The sequence below is a fragment of the Bubalus kerabau genome, chromosome 12 (assembly GCF_029407905.1).
Source record: "Bubalus kerabau isolate K-KA32 ecotype Philippines breed swamp buffalo chromosome 12, PCC_UOA_SB_1v2, whole genome shotgun sequence".
Classification (NCBI taxonomy): domain Eukaryota; kingdom Metazoa; phylum Chordata; class Mammalia; order Artiodactyla; family Bovidae; genus Bubalus; species Bubalus kerabau.
In genome coordinates this window covers 35,125,725-35,152,132 of record NC_073635.1, presented here as the reverse complement: position 1 = coordinate 35,152,132, position 26,408 = coordinate 35,125,725, and the positions used below count along the sequence as shown (strand labels likewise).

Genomic DNA, 26,408 nt, shown 5'->3' with positions numbered 1-26,408 from the left:
TCTCCATTTAACACCTCCTTTAAGAAAACTGCAGTATTTCCACCAGTCTTAAAGGTTATATATAATATGAAATACTCCTGTTTTCCAAAGTTCTGATTAAGTCATTCATTTGCATCTTACAAGCTTTCATATAAATTTACTCCTCAAAATAGTGGCTTACATGTTAGAGTATGCCTGAAGACCTTCTCGGCCCTAAATTTCTGTGCTTCAAAGATGGGGGGAACTTTAAAACATAAAAAGCTAAGGTACTGACCAAGATCCCAGTCAAATGCATAACAAAATCAGAAAAATATGAGTAATGATGAAGTCATTTCAATGGTGATGGCTCCGAATAAGCAAACCAAAAAAAAAAAAAAAAAAAAAAAAAAACCCGCTTGCTATAAGCACATCAGAAAAGTATCTTAATTTCAGGAAGTGAAGATTCAGACAAAAAGGGAGAAGGGGATACAGTGCTGAAAAGGCAAATCGACAGAAATCTGAGCAGTGACAGGCACACACAGCCACCTCAGCTGATCACTATTCTCAGAGAAGGATGACTTCCAGGCGGGCAGGAGCCTGGGGCCCCTGTCCCCTGCCTCTCGCCCCCAGACCCCGGTCCTCCAGTCCTCCACCTCCGCCCCCAAGCTCCGTCGTCCCAGGGCCCCGTCCCGGCCCCCAGCCATCCCTGATCCTCGTCCCCAGGCGCCCTGTCTCGGGTCCCCCCATCCCCATCCCCGTTCCCAGACCCCCCAACCCCTGTCCCCCATCCCCGATCCCCATCCCCAGGCACCCCATCCCTAGCTCCCCATCCCAGGCCCCCTCATCCCCTGTCGCCCCCCATTCCCGATCCCCGTCCCCAGGACCCCCGATCCCCGCTCCTCCTCATCCCCGTCCCCCGTCCCCAAGGCCCCTGTCCGGTCCCCGGCCCCACCCCAGGGCCCGTCCCCGCCCTACCTGCTGGCCGACCCCGCCCTACCTGCCGGCCGCCGAGCCACAGCCTCTGTTCCGACGCGGGGAAGCCGGTCTCGGCTGCGAGGCGCCGCTTCACGTCGCGCACCGTCCAGGACGCGGGCACCGCTACTGTCCTGCAGCCCGCGCAGCCGGGCAGCACGGTCACCCGGAGCCACCTGCGTGAAGGAAAGGCCTTAGCGGGAGCCACGAGGGGCCTCGGCCCCCGCCGACGCGCGCTCACCTGTCGCCCATGGCGCGTCCTCACGGCCGTGACCACCGAACCCTAGCCATGCTCGCCGCCGGGCCCGGCCCCGCCCGCCGAAGGGAGCCGCGGGAGGAAACCGCGGCCGGGGAGGGGCCCCGGAGACGCCGCCCGCGGGTACGCGCCCGCCAGGACCGTTAGCTGAGGAGACGCCCGGCCTGCGCGTCAGGACTTGGAGGGGTGGCCCCGCCCCACCCCAAGCCCCGCCCCGCTCTCCAGGTCCCGCCCCTTCCTCACCTTTTCTTGAGAAACCCCTGGGCCCACCAGGCCTCACCCGCCCGTTAGGACTCGCCCCGCCCATCCGGCCTGTCCCGTTACTTCAGACGCCGCTGGCCCTGCCCCTCTCTCAGGCCCCGCGAGGCCCCGCCCCTCCCGGATTTGTAGGTGAGTTGCTGCTGGCCCCGCCCTCCCCCAAGCCCCGCCCCGAGGCCCCGCCCCCGCCCCACCCTCCCCACTTCTCTCGCGCGGACAACCTCCACACGGATTAGAGAAGACGTGTGTTTTCCGTGACCGAGTTCCAAAGAGCCGGTTCGTGCAGAACTAGCCCTTTCCAGGGCCTCCGTCTCCTTCAACCCTAGGAACTTGTGAGTGTCTGGAGGCATCGCCGGATGAGATCGGCGGGGGCCTCTCGGGCACAAGCGGGGAAAGAGGCGGCCGCAGAACCGTGCCTCCGCGCTTTCGTTTCCTGTTTGCTTTTAAGGCACAAAAGGACGATCTATCGATTCAGTTTCCTGCTGGACTGCCAGCCAGAAAGCCATAGATGAGAAGGCACGCGGACTTAACTCGGCAATATTGTCTTCTGTTGTGGCCTGTTACCCATCGCACCTGCAAGCTCCTTGAAATCAGAAGCACGCTCTCAGAGTCGATGGACTCGCCCCCGAGTGACCAACGTGGCCTTGCCATTTGAGAGTGTATGTGGCTTGATGACCCTTCAGAACATGTCCTTTCTTCGGGCTAACTTCTCCTAGGTGTGGATGAGACACGTTGCAAAAAAAAAAGCAACATCTACTAAGGCAGCTCAAAGACTCTGTCGTGAACAGATGAACTTGTGTGCTTCTTGTTTAAATACCCTTGGTAGAATTAAATTTTCGTGTTGACCCCAACGATGGCATTAATTACTGGTTTTCAATTATACTTCTCACACACACACACAAGAAATATTACTCAGAACTCATTATCAGTAATAAAGATACAAAACATCCCTACAGCTGTTCCATCCCTTCCTGCCAACCATATTTAAAAGTGAAGTTCCTGTAAATCATTCAGTTCTTTCTCTGCTTGGAAAGTAAGTTTGTTCAATCAATCAGAGGGAGACAGGCTAATGCAATATAAAGATCAGGTCAGAAAACTAACAAATATTCACTTCTTCAATCAGACAAGATGATACAAGCAAGTGTATCAGAGTGAGACTAGTATGATATGCTATAGCTTATATGCAGAATCCTGATACAAATGAACTTATTTACAAAACAGAAATAGGTCTTAGAGAAGTAACTTATGATTACCAGAGGAGAATGGTAAAGGGGAAGGATAGATTGGAGTTTGGGATGGATATGTACACACTGCTATATTTAAAATAGATAACCAAAAAGGACTTACTGTATAGCATGGGGAACTCTGCACAATACTCTGCAATAACCTAAATGAGAATTTTTAAAAGAATAGATACATATATATATAACTGATTCACTTTTCTGTACACCTGAACCTAACCCAACATTGTTAATAGACTATTTGTGCTTAGTTGCTCAGCCGTGTCCAACTCTTTGCGACTTCATGGACTGTACCCCGCCAGGCTCTTCTGTCCATGGGATTTTCCAGGCAAGAATTACTGGAGTGGGTTGCCATTTCCTTCTCCAGGGGATCTTCCCAACCCAGAAATCAAACTGGGGTCTTCTGCATTGCAGGCAGATTCTTTACCAGCTGAGCTACCAGGGAATACTGCAATATAAAATAAAATAAATTTCTTTAAAAGGTGTCAACAAGTAGAATGTGAGCTCTCACTCCTCTGCGGAAGTGCCACAGCATGCACGACCCCAGGACAAATCCTTCACACCTCAATCCTTTGATAACCCCCTGGTCCCTGATTTTCTTAAGCATCTCCTAGGGAGCCAGGCAAACAGGATGCGGTGACAGAAGAATATAGATGCACAGTGAAGACTTGAGAGACAGAGACATGACCTGAAGGGACGGGGTTTCATAAGAATCAAAGCAGATTTGGCTGGGGAAGGACGCGGATCACAAAAAGCTCTGAATATCTGGGGTTCATAGTATGCTTGAAATACACGTTAAAGGATTAGTCAGCATGGGGAATGCACATCTGGAACTCAGCAAGGTGTCAAAGCTAAGGATATAGAGTAGGGAATCATTCATTGAATCAGTGAGTATTTATTCAACCTCTCCTGTGTACTAGATCAAGTCACTCAGTCATGTCCGACTCTTTGCGACCCCCTGGATTGTAGCCCTCCAGGCTCCTCTGTCCATGGAATTCTCCAGGCAAGAATACTGGGATGGGTTGCCATTTCCTATGCCAGGCCATTCTCCTCACCCAGAGATCAAACCCATATCTCTTGCATCTCCTGCATTGGCAGGAGGGTTCTTTACCACTAGGGCCACCTGGGAAGCCCAGGTGTCTGTTTAGAAACAGACATTTCTAAATGGCAGGAATACAGCAATGAACAAAACATAGTCCCTATCTCATGCTGATGTTTTGAGGAAGGAAAACAACAATAAACAAGTGGACAAATTATATAAATTCACATCACGAGGTCAGCCTATTCTTTTTTAAGTGAGGGGAGGGCATCGGGGCAGTACAGGACAGGACAGGAGAGGTACTAGGGTGGTTGGAGAACTCCTACCTAAGAAGGCCCAGTGAGCAGATGCCTGGGTAAAGCACAGGGAGATGACCTTATGCAGAAAGAACCTACAAAGGGGGACAGAGAACTGGGGCAGCTAGCACTCCCTCCCCTTTCACCTGCATTCAGTGTGGTCTAATTCTTTTCCCTCTGCCAGTTCTCTCTCTGATATGTCTCACCCAACACAAACACAGGTTTGGAATTACTGTGTCCTTTTACTGATGGTTTCACGGGGCCTGGAAGAGGTCGTCACACACAATAGGTGCTCAGTAAATACAGAGAAAGGAAGGACCAAGAGAGGGAGGGAGAAGAGAAGGAACGAGTAAATATCTGGAACATACAAAGAAGTGGAAACTCAAACATTATTCATGATTCGAATGCCCACCCAAATGCTAATGATTTTATACACTGCCATAAATGTAAGGGTTTTTAATATGATGGTAATTACACCATGGATAAATAGTATTATTCAGTATTCTTGTCACGGTGTAAACCTCATTTCTAATAATTTCCTGACTTTCCATTGCAAAGAACTATCTTAGGCTACTTAACCCAATGAATGCTTACATGGGTATTTTAATTTTTCAAAAGTGTACAAACTTAAATGAATATCTGTTCATGAAACATCACCACTATGTATGACAAGAAAGAAATTTGAAAAATATATTCTAGGAAATGTTAGAGAAGTGTGAAGTTCGCTCAGTCATGTCCGACTCTTTGTGACTCCATGGACTGTACAGTCTATGGAACTCTCCAAGCCAGAATACTAGAGTGGGTAGCCTTTCCCTTCTCCAGGGCATCTTCTGGACCCAGGAATCATACTGGGGTCTCCCACATTATGGGGTGGATTCTTTACAAGCTGAGTCACCAGGGAAGACTTAGGAAATGTTAAGCTGAGCCTTAATGCTTTTATCAAATGCAGAACAACAAGAAACCAGAGCTTTCAGTCCCTCCTTTCAGGCTAAGTCCAAGTCAGTAAGGAAGGGAGATCATGGGACCACCCTCTGAGCCTGTTTTGGTCGTGGAGATGGGCAGATAAAGCTGTTTGATCACACATGTTGGACTCAGCAGGACACATTGAACAATATTCCTTCTCATGACACCTGTTTTAACTTGCCCTGGTGCTTCCTTTCTCTTTCCCTGGATGTCACACCTGGCACAACACGGGCCCCAGCTTCCCCATCACTCTTAGGTGATGAAAATCTCCCAGTCCCTGCCAAACGATTCATTTTAGTAACTGAAAATCCTACCCAGGGTCATCATCAAAAAACACCAGTCCAGGGCTTCCCTGGTGGCTCAGTGATAAAAAATCCACCTGCCAATGCAGGGGATCTGGGTTTGATCCCTGGTCCAAGAAGATCCCACATGCTGCGGAGCAACTAAGCCATGCACCACAACCACTGAGCATGTGCTCTAGAGTCTGCAAGCCACAATTATTGAGCCCAAGTGCCACAAATACTGAAGCCTGCGTGCCAAGAGCCTGTGTTCTGCAACAACAGAAGCTACTGCGATGAGAAGCCCTTACACAGCAATGAAGACTAGCTCCCTGCTCACTGCAAGCAAGGAAGATTGCAGTCATTTTTGTTGTTGTTTAGACGCTGAGTCGTGTCCTACTCTTTACAATCCCATAGACTGTAGCCCGCCAGGCTCCTCTGTCTTTGGGGTTCTCCTGGCAAAAATACTGGAGTGGGTTGCCATTTCCTTCTCCAGGGGATCCTCCTGACCCAGTGATCAAATCTGCATCTCCTGCATTGGCAGATTCTTTACCAATGAGCTACTAGGAAAGCCCATAAATAAATGAATCTTAAACACATACACACACACAACACCAGTCCAATCCAGTGTAAAAATTCCTAAATTTTTATTGTGGTCCATTCTCAGCCTCACACTGCAGTTTGGAAGCATAGCTCCATGCTGAGGTTAACTTCCCCTGAAACAATTGCTTCATGATTTTATGAAGTGGAATGTTCCCGATTGTGTGTCTTTGATTCAAGAGAAACAATTAATTGGTTCCTTCTGCAGAATGTTGGCCAGTTATAAAAAGACAAAAGTGTAACAAATCATTATTCCCTTGTTTCATGAGTCAGCACAAGACTATTTAACTTGGAAACAGAAAGATGATGATATTGTGGGCACACAGTTCAGTGAAGTCCTAAAGGATGAGTAAAACCATAAGCCAAGCAGAGAAAGGAAGACGGTGTCTAAGGGAGAGGAAACCGGACCACAAATCATGGAATAAAAATAGCAATAAAGCTGAGGAGCTTCTACAGTTGCCTTTGAAAGGGTCAGAGGGTAAAAGTCATGCACAGCATGAAAAAAATAGAACCATGTGGTCATGAAGCCTCTACACCACGAACATATGGAGTGACCGGAAGGACATAGGGAGCACCCTTTAGACTTTAATCAGGTTAGGGGATCATAGCTACATTCTACAAAGACTCCTCAGGCACCAGAGCTTAGGATGGCTGAAGAATACAAGACTTAAGAACAAAACCAAGAAAAACCGGTCTCTGTGAGATTAAGTAAAATGCTTCAGGAAGGGAATCAAGAGTGCCAAGTTGCTGAAGTGCCCCCACTTGACAACAAGCAGGCCACTCTTGACTTAGTTCTTTGTTCCAAAACCTACAGTGATCTGTAGGATCAATGGTCAAACTATCCAGTGTGGCACATAAGGCTCATCACAGTTTAGCCCCCATCAATCTTCTCAAATTCTTCTGTGGCCACCCTGCCAACCCTGATACAGTCTGTGTCCAAGATCAGCTGATACTTAATATCAGCATTCATGGAATACTCACTACATGCCAAGCACCTACTAAAAACCTTCTGTGATTCAGCTCATTCAGTCTTCCCAGCCACCCAGTGAAGCACATGAAGACCTCAATTTCACGTAAGGAAAATGAAAGTAAACATCTTACTTATAGTTCTACAGCTATGAACGGAAGAGTCTGATTTTGAACACAGGAAATGCAGCTGCAAAGCCCCAGCACTGTTCAGTGTTAACCTAGTCAGTCAGTTCAGTCGCTCAGTCATGTCCGACTCTTTGTGACCCCATGGACTGCAGCACGCCAGGCCTCCCTGTCTATCACCAACTCCCAGAGCTTGCTCAAACTCATGTCCATTGAATCAGTGATGCCATCCAACCATCTCATCCTCTGTCATCCCCATTTCCTCCTGCCTTCAATCTTTCCCAACATCAGAGTTTTTTTCCAACAAGTCATCTCTTCACATCATGTGGCCAAAGTATTGGAGCTTCAGCTTCAGCATCAGTCCTTCCAATGAACATTTAGGACTGATTTCCTTTAGGACTGACTGGTTGTATTTCTTTGCAGTTCAAGGGACTCTCAAGAGTCTTCTCCAACACCACAGTTCAAAAGCATCAATTCTTTGGTGCTCAGCTTTCTATATAGTCCAAGTCTCTCTGTTAACCTAGTGTTTACAAAATGCGGTCACTTCACACTGCCTGACCTTCCCCATGGGCTCACCTGCATTGTCCCACCTGCCTGCATCCTCCAGTCAACCCTCTCTTTCTGAAAATCCCTAAGTTGTAGTCCTATATCACTACTTCCTGAACCTTTCCTGCGCTCTTCAGTCTGATTCATCCTGTATAACCTGTATGTTGTACATTCACATTGGTATTATAGTGCCAATCACATTTCTGTTAATCATATTTCATTTCTATTCATTGCAGTGCGTGTCTGTTTTTACCTTAAGGGCCTAGAACTAATAAATGTTACTCAGATATTTAGAGTTAAATGAATGGCTGCATATAAATGGATATTCACTCTACCCCTAACATCAGTCAGCAAGGTTTTATTTTGTTTTTTTGTTCTGTCCAAGATGCTTTTGGTTGCAAATAACTGATTACCTGACTAGCAGTAGCTAAACTGGTAAGGGTTTGTTTTTCTCACAGCTCAGAGGAAGGGTGCTCTTCTTCAAGATCAGCACCCCAGTGACGTGGGGACCTCTCCTCCTTCCCATAAAATGGCTAATACAGCTCAACATTTCCACATTCAATGAAGGAAGAAGGGAAAAGGGAAGACTCCCACCCTGTCTGTTTTATGGGAAAAGTAGAATTTCCCAAGCACACTTCTGTTTCTCTCTCATTGGCCAAAATTCTTATCACATGGACACCCCGTAGCTGTGAGGAAGCCGCAAGAAAAGTGAACACAGTTGTCCCTGGGTATGGGGGGCAGGATGGAGGTGGATTGGTTCCAGGACCTCCATGGTTTCCAAAATCCTTGGATGTTCAAGTTCCTTGTATAAAAAGACATAATATCTACACATAACCTACACACATCTTCTGCGTACTTTAAATCATCTATAGGTTTACCATCTGAGCCACAAGGGAAGTCCCTAATACTTTAGGCTGAACCAACAATTACTCATAAATTCTATATAGGTTATATATAATACCTACTACAATGTAAACACTCTGTAAATAGTTGCCAGCCTGTAGAAAATTTAAATTTTGCTTTTTGGAACTTTCTGAAAATTTTTTCTAGTATTTTCGACCTATGGTTGGCTGAACCCTCAGATGCAGAACCTGTGAATACAGAGGGTCCATGGGTTTATCTAGCCTTCCAAACATCTGTGGTAGGTTCCAGCAAGAGAGATGGAATTTATGAGTGATTGTTGGCTCAGCCTACAGCTTTGTTCTAATCTACACAGCAAAGTTATGTTTGAGTTATCTGTAGAAGTATTAGGGACTTCCCTCATGGATCAGATGGTAAAGAATCAGCCCACAGTGTGGGAGACCCAGGTCCTATCCCTTGGTTGGGAATATCCCCTGGAGAAGGGCATGCAACCCACTCCAGTATTCTTGCCTGGAGAATTCCATGAACAGAGGAGCCTGGTGGGCCAGGGTATGGGATCGCAAATAGTCGGACACAACTGAGTGACTAACACATACTTTAGAAGTGTTAGAAAACAGCATAACTGGTAAGATTGTAAAACCCTGAGTACTAACATGTCAGGGCACATTTTCTGAAGGATTAGGGGTAATGTTTTGTGCTCGTCACCTTTCTCTGCCTTGGGATGGTAATCAGGGCAGATTCTATGGTTTTTCTGCTCACTCTAATATAACCACAGTTCTGAGGTCTCTTTAAGTTATACAACATGATTTCACTTCTATAATTGGAACAAATCCAGCCAAAATCATTATATAAAATTTAAACCTTCAATCCTCATGCAAAGGTCAGCTTTCTCCTCGCTGAAGCCATCAGCATCCCACACTAGGGTAGGTAGTCAAAGGCTGCTGGCCTTTGAGGGGAGCACGTGGGGGTCTGCTCTCTCCCTGACCCCACATAGGCCAAAGCCCTGAGACAAGAGAGGAAGGGGGTGGGCTGTTCCTCCTTGGCTGGGTGGTCCTGAGCCCCATGGCTCTGGCAGGGGAGTGAGTTCACCCTCTCTCTTCTTACCCCCTGTTCCTGAGCATCCGTGTTTGATAAAGCTCTCCCATTTCTGCTTTCCATCAGATCTCCTGACCTTGAAGGAGCACGGAGAGTCCACTGTCTTGGGTGAGGTTTGGTGGTCGCACAGGCTTTCTCTCCCGGCTTTCCCAGGGTGCCCAGCACCTGTCCGCTGCCCTGTGCAGCCTCCACTGCTGGTGAACATCCTAAAAACCCTTTAAAATGGTGAGTCTCATGATACGTGAATTATATCTAATATAACAACAACATTGTAGTTGACGTGAAGCAAAGGCGTTCCCTGCACGCTGTGTGTAGACCCCTCTGGGCTCAAACACCTGTGAACGTGGCTCCCGTGATTTTTCCTGGTGGGTCCAGTGGTTTATCTATTTAACTGTCTTCTTAAGATGTTCTGGGCCTTTTCCAGAGTGGTTGGAACAGACATCTTTGCCCTCAAACACATACGTGAACAAGATGAAATACAGACTCCTTAGGAGAGCATGCGAGTTCTACTTTGCACACTCATCCACGTCCCCCCAGCTCACCACTGTGCTCTCCTCGCCTCCCACCTCCCCTTCCTGGCTCTGCTCCAGCCCCATCAGATCAGCTCCCCTGCTCTCTCACGTGGCCTTTGCCTGCATCCTTCTTCCTCCTCCAAAGCCTACTCCTCCTTCAGATTCAGGAAGCCTATTTGACTTACCCGTGTGTGTCTGCTCCCTAAGCTCACAGACCCCACGCTCCACCATCAGGGCCTCACACAGAGTGATCCTTACACAGAGGACCTGGTCTTCAACAAGAGAGGCCGGTGGCCCAGGCATAGCTTTTCCAGAAACCACATTCAATAACCAATCAACCAAACAAGTGAAAAAACTTCCCTCTCTTCATGCCGGTGTAGACACAGTAGTTTGACTTCTATTTTTAGTTCCATTCAACATGCTTTGGGAAATGATGTCATGTTTCTGAATTAACGTTCCTGCCTTTGCTTCTTCCAAAGAGGACATTATGCACCCCCTAGAGTAAAAGCATCAGGTAAAGCATGAGACTGTACACGCTTTACCTGATGCTTTTGAATCTGTTGTTAATGTGAGAGGTAGTTGTTGAGTTGCCGGAAACCCCAGATTGTTCACATATAACTGGGCCAAAGCCCCATTACCCAGAACAGCCTTAAGTGTAGTCGTGCTTCTGAACGGCAACGGGGTAATCAGAAAGAACTTGGCATTAGAAAGGGAAAAAGTGACTCAGGCCCTCAGATTTTGTCAAGGTGACACATCTTGAGCTGTCTTAACCATTTCAGGAATAATAAAACCACGCATGGCCTCTGAATTCCTCTTCTATTATGATAATCTTTGATGCAACATCCTCTTTTGGAACATGTTATAGAAAATACAGGGACACAGCGAGCTATGGCAGTAGGTACATTAAAATGAATGTACCCCATGCTAATAATTAGAGTGAACTGAACTGAATGGAGTCTCGCCCTAGACACAACAGTAAGGAAACTTTTGACATAAACCTATAAAACGCTCCATCATAAAAATTGATTACACGGGATATAAAAAAGGAAATGGTATGAGCAACGATACCATAATACACTCTAATACACTTCTTTTTTCTGTTTCTTCTGGCTATTTATATTTTTCTTTTCTTTTAGGAAATTAACAATTTCCCTTCTGTTTTGCCCTCTATTTTACATGTTGCTTTTCTTCACTCTCCACCTGTCTCCACCCCTACCCCCTTGAAAGTGAAAGTCATTCAGTCATGTCAGACTCTTTGCAACCCCATGGACTATACAGTCCATGGAATTCTCCAGGCAAGAATACTAGAGTGGGTTGCCATTCCCTTCTCCAGGGGATCTTCCCAACCCAGGGATTGAACCCAGGTCTCCCACATTGCAGGTGGATTCTTTACCAACTGAGCTATCAGGGAAGCCCTCTGCCCCCTTGTGTGCAAACAAATTGATGGTCAGATTCTCGGCTCTCACACCTTTCCATGGGAGGGATGTCACCACTCCGAGCTCACCGCCTCACCTGTAGGACCCTTCCTTGGGGTTATGAAGAGGTGAAACAGGCTATCGCTGACCTGGGAGGGTCACGTGTATTCATACAATAAAAATGCACGACAACCAGGATGCCCTAGGCACTGGCACTCCGATTAAGGGGCACAGTCCCTAGAGGGGTATGTCCCCTTCTATCTGGGGGGTGAGTCAGCTCACAGAAACAGCAATCAGGCACGTACCATGAGAAGGAGGCCTCACACCCTTGTCACCTTCATCTTCCCCCGTGCCCTCCTCTCTGGCTCTGGAGGTCAGTGCCGGAAAAACCATGAAGCAGGCCAATGTGTCTCAGGTCCCCTTCAACCTTTGATCTGAACTTCACCTCCTCTCCTGACATGCTCTGTGCTTGTATGCACTGCATCCCCAGCTCTGCTGAGCTCAGTAAACATTACCCCTCCTAGGTGCAGGCTCTCTGCCAGGGGCTCAGAAATCAGACAGATAATGATCTTAATAACAGCTCCACCGCCCATTAGGAACTCAACAGCCTGTGTGCTCAGTGACTCAGTCTTGTCCGACCCTTTTGCAACCCCATGGACTGTAGCCCACCAGGATCCTCTGTCCATGGAATTTTCCCAGCGAGAATACTGAAGTAGGTTGCCATTTCCTCCTCCAGGGAATTTTCCTGACCTAGAGATCAAACCTGCATCTACTACATTGGCACTCAGACTCTTTACCACTGAACTTCGAGGGCAGCCACGACTGGAATTATGCAGAAACATCATTTCAACATAAAAGGGACATGCTGAAATAAAGGCAAGCTGCTGAGTGCCACAGCATGGCTTTCCATTAAAGGCTTTCCTGGACAAGCATCGCAGTCAAGAAAGAGACTGCTTTCTTGGGTGACCCTCTGTCTGGACAGAGGTCTGGTCTCCTCTTCGCTCGTTGCCTCTCCTCCTGAGCATACCCAGGCTTAGCTCCCATCAGCTGTATCCTTCACACCCTCGCCAGGCACACCCCTTCTGCCCACTAGAACCCCCTCCAAAGTGGCCCTGGGACTCCATTCTGGTGCATTCCCCTGTGTTCCTGTGTGTTTAGAGATATCATTTATTTTTCCTTCCATCTCTTTAACCTTCTTTGGAGAAGACCACACACACAGGGAGGTCCCAGCCAGCCCTCCCTCTCCAGCCCGAAGCACTGCACTCTGACCCCCGCTGCTTCTTCCCCCAGTGGCTCAGCAGACACTTCCTGGCTCTCAAGGGGCTGTTTTAATTTCTACCACAGTGTGGGCCCTGGGATCAGAGGGCAGGGGGAGGTGCATCACTTACTGCCTCTGAAATCCTATCCCCAAGACCGTTGTTCACTTAAAGCAGTCATTGGGATGTGAGAAATGGAAAATCATGCACAATAATAATAATCCATGTGGCTAATGAAACACTTCCTAGGCACCAAACACTTGTCATTTAATCTTCACTAAAATCCTATGAGGCATGTTTATTCCTATTTTACAGATGAAAAGGAGATTCAGAAAAGTTCTAACTGCCCCAGACCATATGCAGGTCCTGCAAACCCATACCTTGTTTATATCCCCATGTGGGGCTGTTTATCCTGGGGAAAACGTGACTCCAGGGTGCATGCTATACTGTTCAAATCGGAGAAAGGTTTTCATGTACAAAAATTTCTGTGACTCCAGAGACAGATGTGGGGTTCACTATAAGGAAAAATATCCCACCAATTAGAACAGCGCTTGTTTGTATTTACTTATCACCAACCACATGCTGACTCTTTCACATCCACTGTCGTATTTAATTCCCAGATGAATCTAACATTATCATCCACAATTACAAATCAGGACTCAGGACCCAGAGAGGGCAAGTAATTTGTCTGAGGTTTCCTTGCAAACACCAAGTGCCAAGACCAGAACCCAGATCTCCATTCAATGTTCTCATTCTGTGCTGCACCCCAGAATTGAAGTAAAAGAGAAACATTTGCTTTGAGATTCTAAAAATCTCGCAGAGTCAGCACACCTTAAGGGGTGCATGCATGCTTGACTGCTAAGTCGCTTCAGGCGTGTCCGACTCTTCGTAACCCCATGGACTGTAGCCCACCAGGCTCCTCTGTGCACGGGATTCTCCAGCCAAGAATACTGGAGTGGGTTTCCATACACTCCTCCAGGGGATCTTCCCGACCCAGGGATCGAACCCATGTCTCTTATGTCTCCTGCATTAGGCAGGTAGGCTCTTTACCACTAGCACCACCTGGGAAGCCCATGCCTTAGGGGTAGGTGCCCTAAATTCTCTCCTAAGAGCTAATCACAATCTTGTATTCTAAAGCATGTGGCAGTTTTACAGTCTGGCCAGACCTAGGCAGCACAAGAGCCCTCAGGCACATGCTGGGAAACACCTTTAAATGAATATGATAAATATGTGAGCATGCACTACAGAATAGAGACACAGACAATGCAGCCAAAAGGGTGAGATTGTACATTTCACTACTTCTGTTTCATTCATGATAGCCAATTGAGTTACTTGTTTAAAACTACGCTCCTCTACATATTTGAGCACCTCTGGGATTTCTTGAAGGATAGGCCTGCTGCAGTCCATGGAGTCGTAGAGTTGGACATGACTTAGGGACTAAACAACAACATATTTAGCTGTGAAGAAGTGTCTCAAACAGAATCCCTAGACCATAATTTGATTAAACTAACATCCTCTGGTCAGAAATATTTGAGAAATGAGTTTATTTATGAAAAACAAATGGGAATCTTCTTTATTTTGTCATATTTTATCTTTACCATTTCTTGCTTATGTTCATTAAAATTTTTTCTTAAACATTTCTTATTTTATCTTATTTCCAAATGTTTGGACTTGGAGTGATAATGTCAATGAATGATCACTTCAAAAGCATCATGTTTTATGTCTGTGCAGTAAGTGCCACAATGACTTGAAAATATGAATCATAGAAACTGTGCCCACAAAATTATAGATCTGTGAATTTGTGAAAAAAAACTTTCTGGTTTTTTCCTTTGCTTTGTATAAAAAGGGATCATGCTACAGCCTTCCTCATATGGAAGGTTTACAAATAGCTTCATGCATTTGCTGTTTGGCGGACAATGATAGTAGTTGGCAGGCAACCACTTGGAGGGGACACAAAGGAAATGCTAGTGAGAAATAGGTCAAGAGAGAGTTTTTTAAGGAAAATTGGGAATGAGTCCATAAAAACCAAAAATGACTGAATTTTATATGATTACTGTAACTGAATGGACACTTCCTCTGTTAAAATCCTACATTTTGCTCATTTTCCAAAGCATTTCAAAATTTCTCTTGATAAGGATTTTATTGGATAAATTAGTTATAAAATGGAAAAGATATCTATTTACTGACAGCTTCTAAAAATGAATATTTCTGAAGAACCAAAGACAAAATTTTTAACAGAGAAAGCATAGAATAATAGTCATATGAACAGGTTTTTTTTTTCAGAATTCATGCAATTCTAAATCCAAAAAAAAAAAACCCTATGATTGTTCACTATTTCTATAATCTTTATAAATATAAAAGCTAAGTAATTTTGGCTGATTCATGTTGATGTTTGATAGAAACCAACACAATACTATAAAGCAATTATCCTTCAATTAAGAATACTTTAAAAAAATAAAATTAAATTAAAAAACTCATCAGTGTAAAAGCTATTAAGGGCAATTGAGTGTACTTCAGAAAACATATACTTAATGTTATTAGCAATTAAAATTTATATGTGTGTTTGTCTTTTAAGCTTCTGGTCACTTTCTTGTTTTCTAAATATTTTCGCACTGCCCCGAATCCTTTCCCCTCTGACTAATCCTGTTAATTAATTCCTGTTGCCACTGAGTTGATCTGTTATGAAGTATGACTTAGCCTCTCCCCAGCATAACAACACTCAGTCCTTCAAGTCCAAAGGCTTCATAGACTCACCTTTCCCACCTCATCCCCACCCCTCCTTCCTGGGCATCCTCCCAGAGCCCTGCAACCATGCTTATATCCTTATACCTTTTTTGCACATTTCTCTGGACATTCTGTTTTAAAGACATTAAAGAGGAAAAAAAAGCACCAACAACTAGACATGACTTAACCAGTCAACTGAGTGGACTTAATCCATGGATAATCCATGCTATGAATTTAAAGAATGGGCTAAACCTAACTAACCCTTTAACCCTTCACTAAACAGTTGTAAGTAAACTGGGTAACATTCACGGTATTTATGCTAAAAATGCATTAGCACAATTTCCTGGTCCAGAACAGGAAACAAGGATTTCGAATCATCTCTTATTGTAACATGACCTAAGAATGCAAAGAATATGACGACAAGGTACACAACTACTAAAATGCAGACATACAGATGACCCTCCCGGGGTTTGCCTTTTTCAGTGACTGTGGGCAGTGGGCAGAGAAGCCTCCAGTTCTCTGCAAGGCACGTGTTCTGCTTGCCAGCCCTCTGTCCTCTTCTTCTGGGGCTCAACTGAAGCTTTAAGTTAAGCCTTCCCTAGTTTAAAAAAAAAGGACAATAGAAGTGTATGATGGGTCTCTAGTCATACACAGATCCATCACATTTGCCTCCATCTTCTCCATGCATGAAAGGAACAAATCAAATAGTGTCTGAAATCTCTTCCTTTGGGACTCTGCTTTCAGCCACCACTTTCTTGCAACATGAGAAAGGTTAATTTCTTTATTTTGTTTTTTTATTTTTTTCTCTTTCTGTGGGCAGTAGGGAGCAGGTGGCCATTTAATTTTATGTCAAAATGTCAGATTGTTAGGCTGCGCCTTCTGATGCCAGTTGTCACAATCATAGACAATCCCTTTTATACATTTTTCTGTTTTTAATATTTTCTATGATTCTTCAAAGAAGGCTGAGCACCGAAGAATTGATGCTTTTGAACTGTGGTGTTGGAGAAGACTCTTGAGAGTCTCTTGGACTGCAAGGAGATCCAACCAGTCCACTCTGAAGGACATCAGCCCTGGGATTTCTTTGGAAGGAATGATGCTAAAGCTGAAACTCCAGTACTTTGGCCACCTCATGCGAAGGGTTGACTCATTGGCAAAGACTCTGATGCTGGGAGGGATTGGGGGCAGGAGGAGAAGGGAACGACAGAGGATGAGATGGCTGGATGGCATCACTGACTCGATGGACGTGAGTCTCAGTGAACTCTGGGAGTTGGTGATGGACAGGGAGGCCTGGCGTGCTGCGATTCATGGGGTCGCAAAGAGTCAGACACAACTGAGCGACTGATCTGATCTGATCTGATGATTCTTCAAGGGATGTTTTCTCTATTCAGTCTTTGAAGGCTTTTTCTACAGCAGCTATTTAACTTGGTCTAGGGGTGCTGCAGGTTTCAGATTGCATTTGGCATTAGCTCTGGAAAGAATTAGCATTTTGTTTCTATGTTGTTTATCTGAGGCTATTGCTTTCAATCATAACAAGCTAGAAATAAGAACCATTTATATTAATGTATCATAAACAAATCATTTTGCCTACTGCTTAATTTAAAAAAAATAATAATCTTGAGTCAGTTGGACTAAGTTACCATTTCTATATGAGATTCCCTCTCCCTCCACCCCTCCCCCAGGAGATTCAGTAAATGAGATAATTTAAAACTGTGTTTCTTGCTGGATAATACACTAACATTATTATTATTCTCAAGAAAAAGCTATCAGTTGATTTTTCAGTGGAGTGGACCTTCCTGAGCAGTATCTAAAGGGCAATGATTCTGACCCCTGTGAATTTTCAATAACACATGTATTTCTACAGCTGAGATGGTTCCTCGTCTCCCATCAGTGATTCTGTGACTGCACCAAACCTGTCCCGGGTCTGCACACAGATCCTCCTTCCCCGACACAAGCCCACCTAAAGCGGGGCAGCCCTCAGGGTTCCCCAGGGACCGCCCTGCAGTTTACAAAGCTCCTACACACACACACATCTGTATTCCCAGGGCTCTGCTGCAAGGACCAGAGAAAATAGGACATCAAGGGTTTGCTTCAACATGAAAAGGCAAAGAAAAAGAGAGACAGAAATAACTGTGGAAGAATTATGACAACTGCTGAAATCTGTTCACTGTAATAAACAGTTCCCTCTGCTTCTCTGGACACCTGAAATTCCTCATGATAAAATTTTTTTACCACGAGGCACAGGGGTGCCAAGGCCAAGCAGAGGATTTCTGCTAATTCCAGGGGAGGGGGATGACAGCCGGCCCCCTCCATATGCACCAGCACCCCGCGGGAGGCCCACTCTCCACCTGCTCTGGGCCCCAGACCAGCCTGTGTGGACCATCAGTGGTGTCTCCAGGATGCCCCTTGGGCCTTCTCTTTGCCTCTTGCATTTCCTGTCTGATGGCCAGTGACATGCCATAAGCCCCTCCCCAACAAGATCCCAGCACAGGTGGAAACAGAGGGGCTGACAGTGACGGGAAGGGACACCCCGCCACCAACAAGAGGGACGAGACACACCGGTCTGCAGCTGCTCTGTAGGCTGGGGCAGCAGTGGTGGTCACCGCGGCACCCCCGGGCACCTGCATTGAGGACAGGTGCTCAGGTTGTGGGTGGGGCTTTGTGCGGGCTTCTGGAGGATGGAGGGATGAGAGCCACATCAGATACAACACAAATGTCTTACATTCACGGGCTCTCATCTAACATTTTTATGGGCATTGTTTTCCCTAAGGCTGCATGACTAGAAAATGGGATTCAGACCAAGTACGTCTGGCTCCAAAGTCTATACTCTTTCCATTACATGATTTGTTTTCTCTTAAAACAAATGGGTGTCTGTGTTTGTGGAGAGTGTTTGTGGGGTTGGTCTTGTTTTGTTTGGATGTGGAGGTGTGTGTCTAAGGAAGAGAGAAGATGTAGAAGGGACAGGATGGGACCCACCGTCCCCTCTCTGGCCACATAAGAGGGACCAGTTTGGAGTCTGTGAGGACAGAGGGTGAAGGACCAGTGCCATGAAACCCTGGGTGGGAATAAGTCCAGGCAGCACTGCATCTCTCCCAGGAAACAAAATTAGCATGGGCTTGAAAAGAAGGCATTCCTCTTCCTGACCTCCAGTCCACAGGTGGCAGTCACTTTGGTCCCAAGGGGTCTGCTGGGTTAAAGTCTTACAGAGACACCACCTACAGAGGTCATGACAAGTGCCCCTGACCCAGAGGCTCAAGTGGAAAGAACATAAGAAAATTCATTCCTGAGACCATAGGAGATGTCACCACCCCCAAGGACACCCAGAAATAGCTGGGGAAGAAGTTAAGCCAACAAAAAGAGCGTCAGGGTTAAGGTCTTATCAACAGGTGAAGATCTGGAGTCATGGAGACATGGGTGTAAATATGAATTGACCTTATTTACACTCACGAACTTCTGAAACCTAGGAGGGGCAGCATAATCACTAAAGCACTTGCTCTTTCTCTGGACTCCACCTCCCCAGCTCAAGTCCTGGCTGACTGCACCACATCCATAGCTCCATCAGAAGTCAGGGCTGGCTGGTTTGCTTGGCCCTCTACAGCCCACTACTGCTCTTCCCCACTAAGCTTAGTCTTCATACACTTGGACTCAGCTAGTCTGCCTCCTCCCCTGCTCTCTGGACCCTACTCTCTTACCTGAATCTTTATTCCTCCTACTATGGCATAACAGGAAATAAATATGTGCTCTTTGCCTCTGAGTCTTGGCACAAAACTCCTAAAACTCTCGGAATTCCCTGAGAAAAGAGTGTCTTTCATATACTGATGAGGTAGCTCAAGGCAGGGCCCCTAGATAGCTTCAGATGGGGAGGGAGGCCTCAACCCTGTGATTAGAGGGTTGGAGTTTTCTGACCCTTCTAATCTCCATGGAGTGGGAAGGACTAGAGTGAGTTCAATCAGTCGATGATGTAATCAGTCACCCCAACATGGACACTTTGCTGGGAACTTGGAAACAACCACTAAGCTACAGGAACTTCCAAGCTGGTGACCACATGGAGGTGCTGGGGTATGGGGGCCCCCGGAGAAGGCCTAGGAGCTCTACACATGCACTGCCCCCAAATCTTGACCCATGATCTTGACAAGAGATGTTGTCTCTTCCATGAGCTGTTACAATAAACAGGAATTGTAAGTAAAGCACCCTATGGGTTCTGGGTCAGCCTAGTGAATTATTGAACCCAAGGGAAGGGGTTCTGGGAACCCCTGAATTTGTAGTTGGGGTGTCCCAGGGATCCCATTCCCACAGGCACCTGAAGTGGAGGTGATCCCGCAGGACTGTCTGTGACATGGGGTCTGTGCTAACTCTGGGAAGTTAAGTGTCAGAATCAACTTAACATGCTGGACTCCCAGGAGGTCCTGGAGAATTAGGGAACCGATCGTTTTGGAGAGATGACTCAATCCCCATCCTCATTGGGTTGTTGACATTCATCTTAGATGTCCTGGCCGTTCTGACACTGCCAGGTGGCCAGGACACTCTCCCAGCCTCAGTGGAGAGACTGACACAGGAGCAGCACTAGGAGGTCAGTGGGGGGCCTCCTCCATGCAGCCCTCCTGGCAGAACCACCCTCGTCGCTCACCTGGGTGGTGACCACAAACTGTAGTGGGCCTTCCTGCCTCTGCTCCTGTCCTCCCCACAGCAGCTGGAGGGATCCTTTTACAAATTCAGCCTCTCCCCGCAGTGGGTCCCCATCCCCTTCATGCTTCCTCTTTAACTGTGACTTCAGCTCCCTGGCCCTAAGCCCCTCCCCGCCAGCCCACCAGCCTCCTCCCTGTTCTTGGAACATTCCGGGCAGCACCCACCTACAAGATCTACACAGTCTGGAACATTCTTCCCCTAAAGAGCTTATGACTAATTCCCTCACCTCCTTCAAGTGTCTGCTCAAATGTCACTTCCAAGAGGTTTGTCTTGACTATCCTATTTAAAACTGTGAGTGACACACGTTCCTATGAAACCCCGTAGACTCCCACCTCCTTTTCATGCTCACTGGTCTTTTGTTTCATCATGTGAGGTACGACTTAGTGACTAAACAACAACAAAAATGAGGTACCCTGTAATTTAATTATGTATTAGGTTTATTGTGTACTTTCTGTCTTCCCCCTGTTAGAGTAGAAAATTCATCAGAGTCAATACCTACATCCATTTCATTCGCTTACATATTCTAAAAGCCTGGCCTAATAAATGCCCCATACACGTTAGCTAAAGGAATGACTTTGTGATGAGCAGGACCCTATAGGGTCTTCGCAAAACAGACCTCCCTCACTGTCTCAGCAGGTCCTCCGCCTGCCTTTGTCTGTAGAAAAACTGTAGGCTCTTATGTTTTTCCCTGAGTCCCAAAGAGTAAATTTAACCAGAAAAGTGAGAAAATGCAGGAAGAAAGGAAACAGTCAAGCAAGACAAAATAATAGTTTAGTCGCTGAACAAAGTTGAAGATCTTTAGTTCCACCTCAAGGGCTGTAGAGGATATCCTGAGCCTTGTCCTTTGAGCTGTTTTGCAACTGCTGAATGAAACCCCACCAGGTGGGAGAAGTTAACTGCACACTGTCCAGAAGCACACAGACCCCAGATGAGTTGAAACCAGGTTAATAATGCTGACCCTGATTACCTTACCATCAACAAAATCAGAAGAAAGGTCCATGAGCCGACCACACAGCCCATGTCCCCTCCTTCACCCTGTCTTTATGAACCTGTCCCTGAAAGCTTTCAGGGAGTTCAGACTTAAGCACCAGCTGCCTGGAGTTCTCGCTTGCAGTGAACGCTGCCCTTTCCTTCACCTTGACCCCGGGGTCAGCACACTCGCCTTACTGCGTGTGGGACTCGCCTTACTGCGTGTGGGCGAGAGGATTCGTTTGGTTCAGTAACAGTTAGTGTGGAGGGTCCTAACTGAAAGCCTGCACTGTGGTCCCCTGGGAAGGTGGACACTGGACACCGGATGGACCCTGGAAGAAGAGAGGCCGGTCCAGCCATTCTGGGCTTGTACCTGACCAGGGCTCTCTCTCTCTCCTTGACCAAACTTCAGAAGCTCCTCTGAGCTCTCTTTTCAATGAGTCTCATCCTTGGGCTCTGTCTTTGAATGGCCTGGCCCAGTTTTAGCAAGAATCCCATTGTCAGTGTAGCGAGACCTCCTCCCCCTTGAGGTCTGAGTAGCCTCCACGTCTGACCAAAGTCCTCCCCACCCACCCACGACACCTGAGCACCCTGGCCTTCTGTCAGCAAGTCAGTTCAGCCGGGGTCCCTGCCCTTGATGTCCCATTAATTTGCCATCTACTGACTCCCCTCTCTGTGCTCATTGGCTGTAAATACCCAGCTCTCTACGCTGTATTCCAAGTTAAGCCAGATCTCTTCCACAGTTGCAATAGGTATCAAGTCTTAAATAAAGACTTCCTTACCATTTTAATAAGTGTCAGCATAATTTTTTCTTTAAAACCCTGTGAGTTTGAACAAGTCACATAACTTCAGTTTTCTCATCTCATCAATCCACTAAGATAGGATCTTTCAGATATTGTCATCAGCCTGAATCAACCCCAAATGGACCAAGTGCTTTAGCACCCTGAACTTAGAACTGTTTCTTCAGCACCTTAGGGGACAGGTTCCCCAAATCTGGTCCACCTCTCCGTATCCTGGAATCTGCTCTTTGCACGGTAACACAGTGACACTCCAGAGGTCCCCTGGGCACAATGGAAGGGAACCAGTCCCAAAGTACCCTTCAACAAGGGAGACCAGGGACTTCCCTGATGGTCCACAGGGAAGAGGACCCAGGTTCCGTCCCTGGTCAGGGAACTAGAGCCCACATGCAACTTAGAGTTCACATGCCCTAACTACAGAGTTCACATACTGCAACTAAAGATCTCTCATGCTGCAACTAAGATGCATTGCAGCTAAATAAATTAATTAATTTTTTTAAAAAGCAATACCAACTCAATTTTTAGGTTAATATTCAGATGGTATAGTCAATAATATGCCTGCTTTTATCTTGACGCAACATTTTAAAGTGCTTATCACATAGATAATCTTCTTTTCCTGAATACTCACATAAATCCAGTGGGCTGGGAAGGCTCTGCATGTTAATGCAGTGGGTAAGAGCAAGCCTTACAGCCTACACACGCCCCCTGAGCACTCAGTTACAGCGCCCAAGATCAAGCCCACCCCAGATCCTTTTTAGCTTTAAAAATTATTATCTTGCCCCTTAACAAAAAGACCAGGCAATCAAGTTTTACACAGTAAGGGTCCTAATGAGACAAGTTTTAAATATCTTAATAAAAATGTGTGTATAAAATAATCTTAAGATGCTTTGATGATGAACATATACTCTGTGTATTTATAAATGCTGTTGTATGTGGTCACTGACATTTTAGCTTTAAGGAAATTATAAGTTCTGAGGAAATTCTAAAGAGCCCAAAGCCTACAGGATGTAAATCTCTGCAAAGATATTCTCAAAGGTAATTTATACCTTGTTCTAGCTAAAAATAGGCTTGAGCACCTAGTGACTGCAAAGATGATCCAATCTGTTGGGTTTTTTTCACTGTCTCTTAGATGCTTCAAATCAATCTTAATTGTTGAAAATATATGCTTAGTGTCAGCATCAAAATGTCTGTGTCATCAGTGCTATTTAAAATAAATTTATACATGAAATTATTTCTAACAAATCTACTAACTGATAAGCTGAATGAAAATGAGTTAACATGTAATTGGGAAAAAAACCTACTTTCAAAACAAGAGGAAAGCACTATATGGAAGCAGTTTGCTGCTGCTGCTGCTGCTAAGTCACTTCAGTCGTGTCCGACTCTGTGTGATCCCATAGACGGCAGCCCACCAGGCTCCCCTGTCCCTGGGATTCTCCAGGCAAGAACACTGGCGTGGGTTGCCATTTCCTTCTCCAATGCATGAAAGTGAAAAGTGAAAGTGAAGTCGCTCAGTCGTGTCCCACTCTTAGCGACCCCATGGACTGCAGCCTACCAGGCTCCTCCATCCATGGGATTTTCCAGGCAAGAGTACTGCAGTGGGGTGCCATTGCCTTCTCCGATGGAAGCAGTTTAGAAGGTTAAAAAAAAAAAGAAAGAAAAAATCCACAGAAAATACTGTGATATCATTTGTATGATGCTATATGAGGGGTCCTCTATCAAGCTTAAACAATTTAGTGTCAGAAATAGCGAGAAAATTCATCTCAGATGACTTCTTATAATATTAGAAATAATCAAAAGTTCCAGTTTGTCAAAACTCAAACCCATTAAGTAGTCTCTGTACCTGTGTTATTCTCACATTTGAATAACAATCGTCACAAGTTAATCCTGATTTGTTAAGAAGTAAGTTCAATTGAAAAAGTTACTCTTGAACTTCCTCTGTCTAATGAATAAAGGTTTTCAAAAGGTAAATGAGAAAAACAAATATTGGGTTTTCTCAATGTTTCAAATTGGAAAGTCAAATTTAAAAAGTCCTTTTATTCATCGATGTCACTGGATTACAAGATATGAGGACTTACCTGGTCTCTATGGCCCTAACTTTTTGATTATTGAACACACTATTTGAATACAGCCATCAAAAATCAATGAAAGAGTCTTTTGTTATAAGAAAAAAGGAACACAGAGAAATTTAAAGGGTAATTCTACATATCACTGATACTATATGTTTTTGCATATACCCTCAAGCTTATAAAATAAGTTCCTATAAAACAGCAACTAAATTTGCGGAAAGGAGCAAATGTTATCTTTTATCTTCATAGTTTATAAAGGAAAAGCAGAGAGTCCTCTCTCTTCTCTTAGCTTATCTGATACAATTCCAAGTACTTGACAGTTGTTATTTAATATTTTCCAAATAATCACAGGCCAGTGAAAGGCACCGATACATACATTTTATGAAGGAGAAAATAGGACACATCGAGTCAACTGTCCACTGTAAGAGCCACAACAGGAAACAGAACCCAGAACCATCTGGGAAATGGAAGGAATGATCGTCAACCCACGGGGCAAGTGTTATCCGCACAATCCCCATTTGAACCAACGTGTCTGGGGTTGATTCACTTTTACCTCGAGAGAGCTTCCCTCTGTTTTTGCCAACGAATGTTTCCTATGTGAAAACCCAGCAAGCCTTGAATCTCAGTGCAAAGTGCCGTAATTTAAAACATTCACTCATTTACCTATTATCCTGGGTCTCCATTATCACTTGTCTTCGAATATCTGTCTGGGAAAACCATGAAAATATTTTTCCTCCTTCCAAGTCGTTCCCATAAGCATGGACTCCAGTCCAGCTTGTTTGGCCAGCAGAAAGACTGTTTCCCCCTCAGCGTCCGTTCATCATCTGACGCGGGAAAGCATCGCTGTGTTTGGCGTCTGCGCTCCTTACAGCAGGGCTCTCCAGTCTCAGTGTCACCTCCCTGGGTTACGCCTGCTGATCAGCAGTCCATGGGCCTTCTTCAGGTAAAACTGATCAGCTAATGGGTTCTGGCTTTTCCCCCCAAAAAAGAGGAGCTATTTTCATCTGAGAACCTTCCTTATTTCTTTCTGCAGGAGGTGGGAAAGATGTTGTGGACGTTCTTGGGCCCCGTGCTCCTCGCCCTCATCTCAGCAGACGTACGATACTCCCTGGTGAGAGCTCTTCTTCTTGCTCTGGTGACACCTGCATCTTGGCATCACTTCTGGGATCCTGAAAGAAAAACCAAGGAAAGGTTAAAAAGGAGTAGGGGAAAGTCCTCCAGTAAAGGCACAGATGAGGCAGCTCCTTGTGCTGACAGCCACAGTGCTGAGCTCCAGGGACTTTCTAATTATAAGCTGCTGCTTGTGTCGGAGCCCTGCCTAGGAGCATGGCACTCGGTCTCCGCTCACTACCAGCAGATACACATCATAACCGCACACGGCCGTCACTATAAATAAAAACACATCCACTTAGTTTCATGTTCTCACTCCCTACGCATTTCTCCTTATCCCTCCAATTCCCTGGCTTCGTCCAAGTGGAATATGTGCTTCGCACAATGTACCTTTTCTCAGGAACAGTACCCCAAGACCCAAACCTATGACTTTATACATTATAACTCACATCTGAAAATGAAACATCTATGTTTAATAAAAGAGCATCTTACTAGCAATACGCTTAAGAACCATGGGTGCCTGCAAGAGTCTAACATGTTAAGAAATAAACTAGAAGGAAAAAATGACAAACTTGGACAATCAGACTAAGCCAGAGGGGTGTATGAGACTGAATTTTCTACCCACTCCTGCAAGTATCATGGTTACAAATCCTTTATAATGTCCAAGGCATGACAAGTCTTAGACATGATGGCATTTCTTTGGGAGAGACAGCTGTGTGAAAGCAGGAAACTTTCACACATCTAAGAAATAGCAATTCTGCCAGCGGTGAGGGGAGACCAGGCGCCATGCTCCTAGGCAGGGCTCTGATGCAACCAGCAGTTTATAATTAGAAAGTCCCTGGAGCTCAGAACCACAGAGCTTAGAAACACCAAGCTAAGTGGCAGTATTTCAGATGCTCGACTAGAAAGTGAGGGGCGGAAAACGAGAAAACCAGCTGCTGACTTATTCTGTTTTTGCTACCCAGCAATGTTGCCTTATAGAGAAGGCACTGGCACCCCACTCCAGTACTCTTCCCTGGAAAATCCCATGGACAGAGGAGCCTGGTAGGCTGCAGTCCATGGGGTCGCTAAGAGTGGGACACGACTGAGTGACTTCACTTTCATTTTTCACTTTCGTGCATTGGAGAAGGAAATGGTAACCCACTCCAATATTCTTGCCTGGAGAATCCCAGGGACGGGGGAGCCTGGTGGGCTGCCGTCTATGGGGTCACATAGAGTCGGAAATGACTGAAGCCACTTAGCAGCAGCAGCAGCAGCAATGTTGCCTTGTAGACAAAAGTAATGTAGAGATCATAATCTAAGCTATATTTAGATCACTATAGATTCTTGGATTCATGAAAACCCAGGGAAGAAACTGAAGACTTGCTGCAAATTCTTCCCCAAACACTTCCCAAGTGACTTCATACCATAAAAATATCCTG

The 26,408-nt window shown here is 45.7% G+C and overlaps 1 protein-coding gene across 3 annotated transcripts in view; it reads right to left on the bottom strand.

Moving 5' to 3' along the window:
* Positions 1–26,408, bottom strand: part of SACS (sacsin molecular chaperone) — an 81,972-nt gene that overhangs the window by 40,840 nt on the left and 14,724 nt on the right. For 2 of the 3 annotated variants that reach the window (XM_055542544.1, XM_055542546.1), the window contains exons 2-3: positions 24,541–25,046; positions 956–1,106 (exon numbers count right to left, since the gene is read on the bottom strand). In XM_055542544.1, coding sequence (XP_055398519.1) covers positions 956–1,106; positions 24,541–24,560 — 171 coding nt within the window. In that variant the 5' untranslated portion in view covers positions 24,561–25,046. Of the gene's footprint in view, positions 1–955; positions 1,107–1,171; positions 1,322–24,540; positions 25,047–26,408 lie in introns of those variants that run through there. The other variant, XM_055542545.1, reaches the window with a different exon arrangement.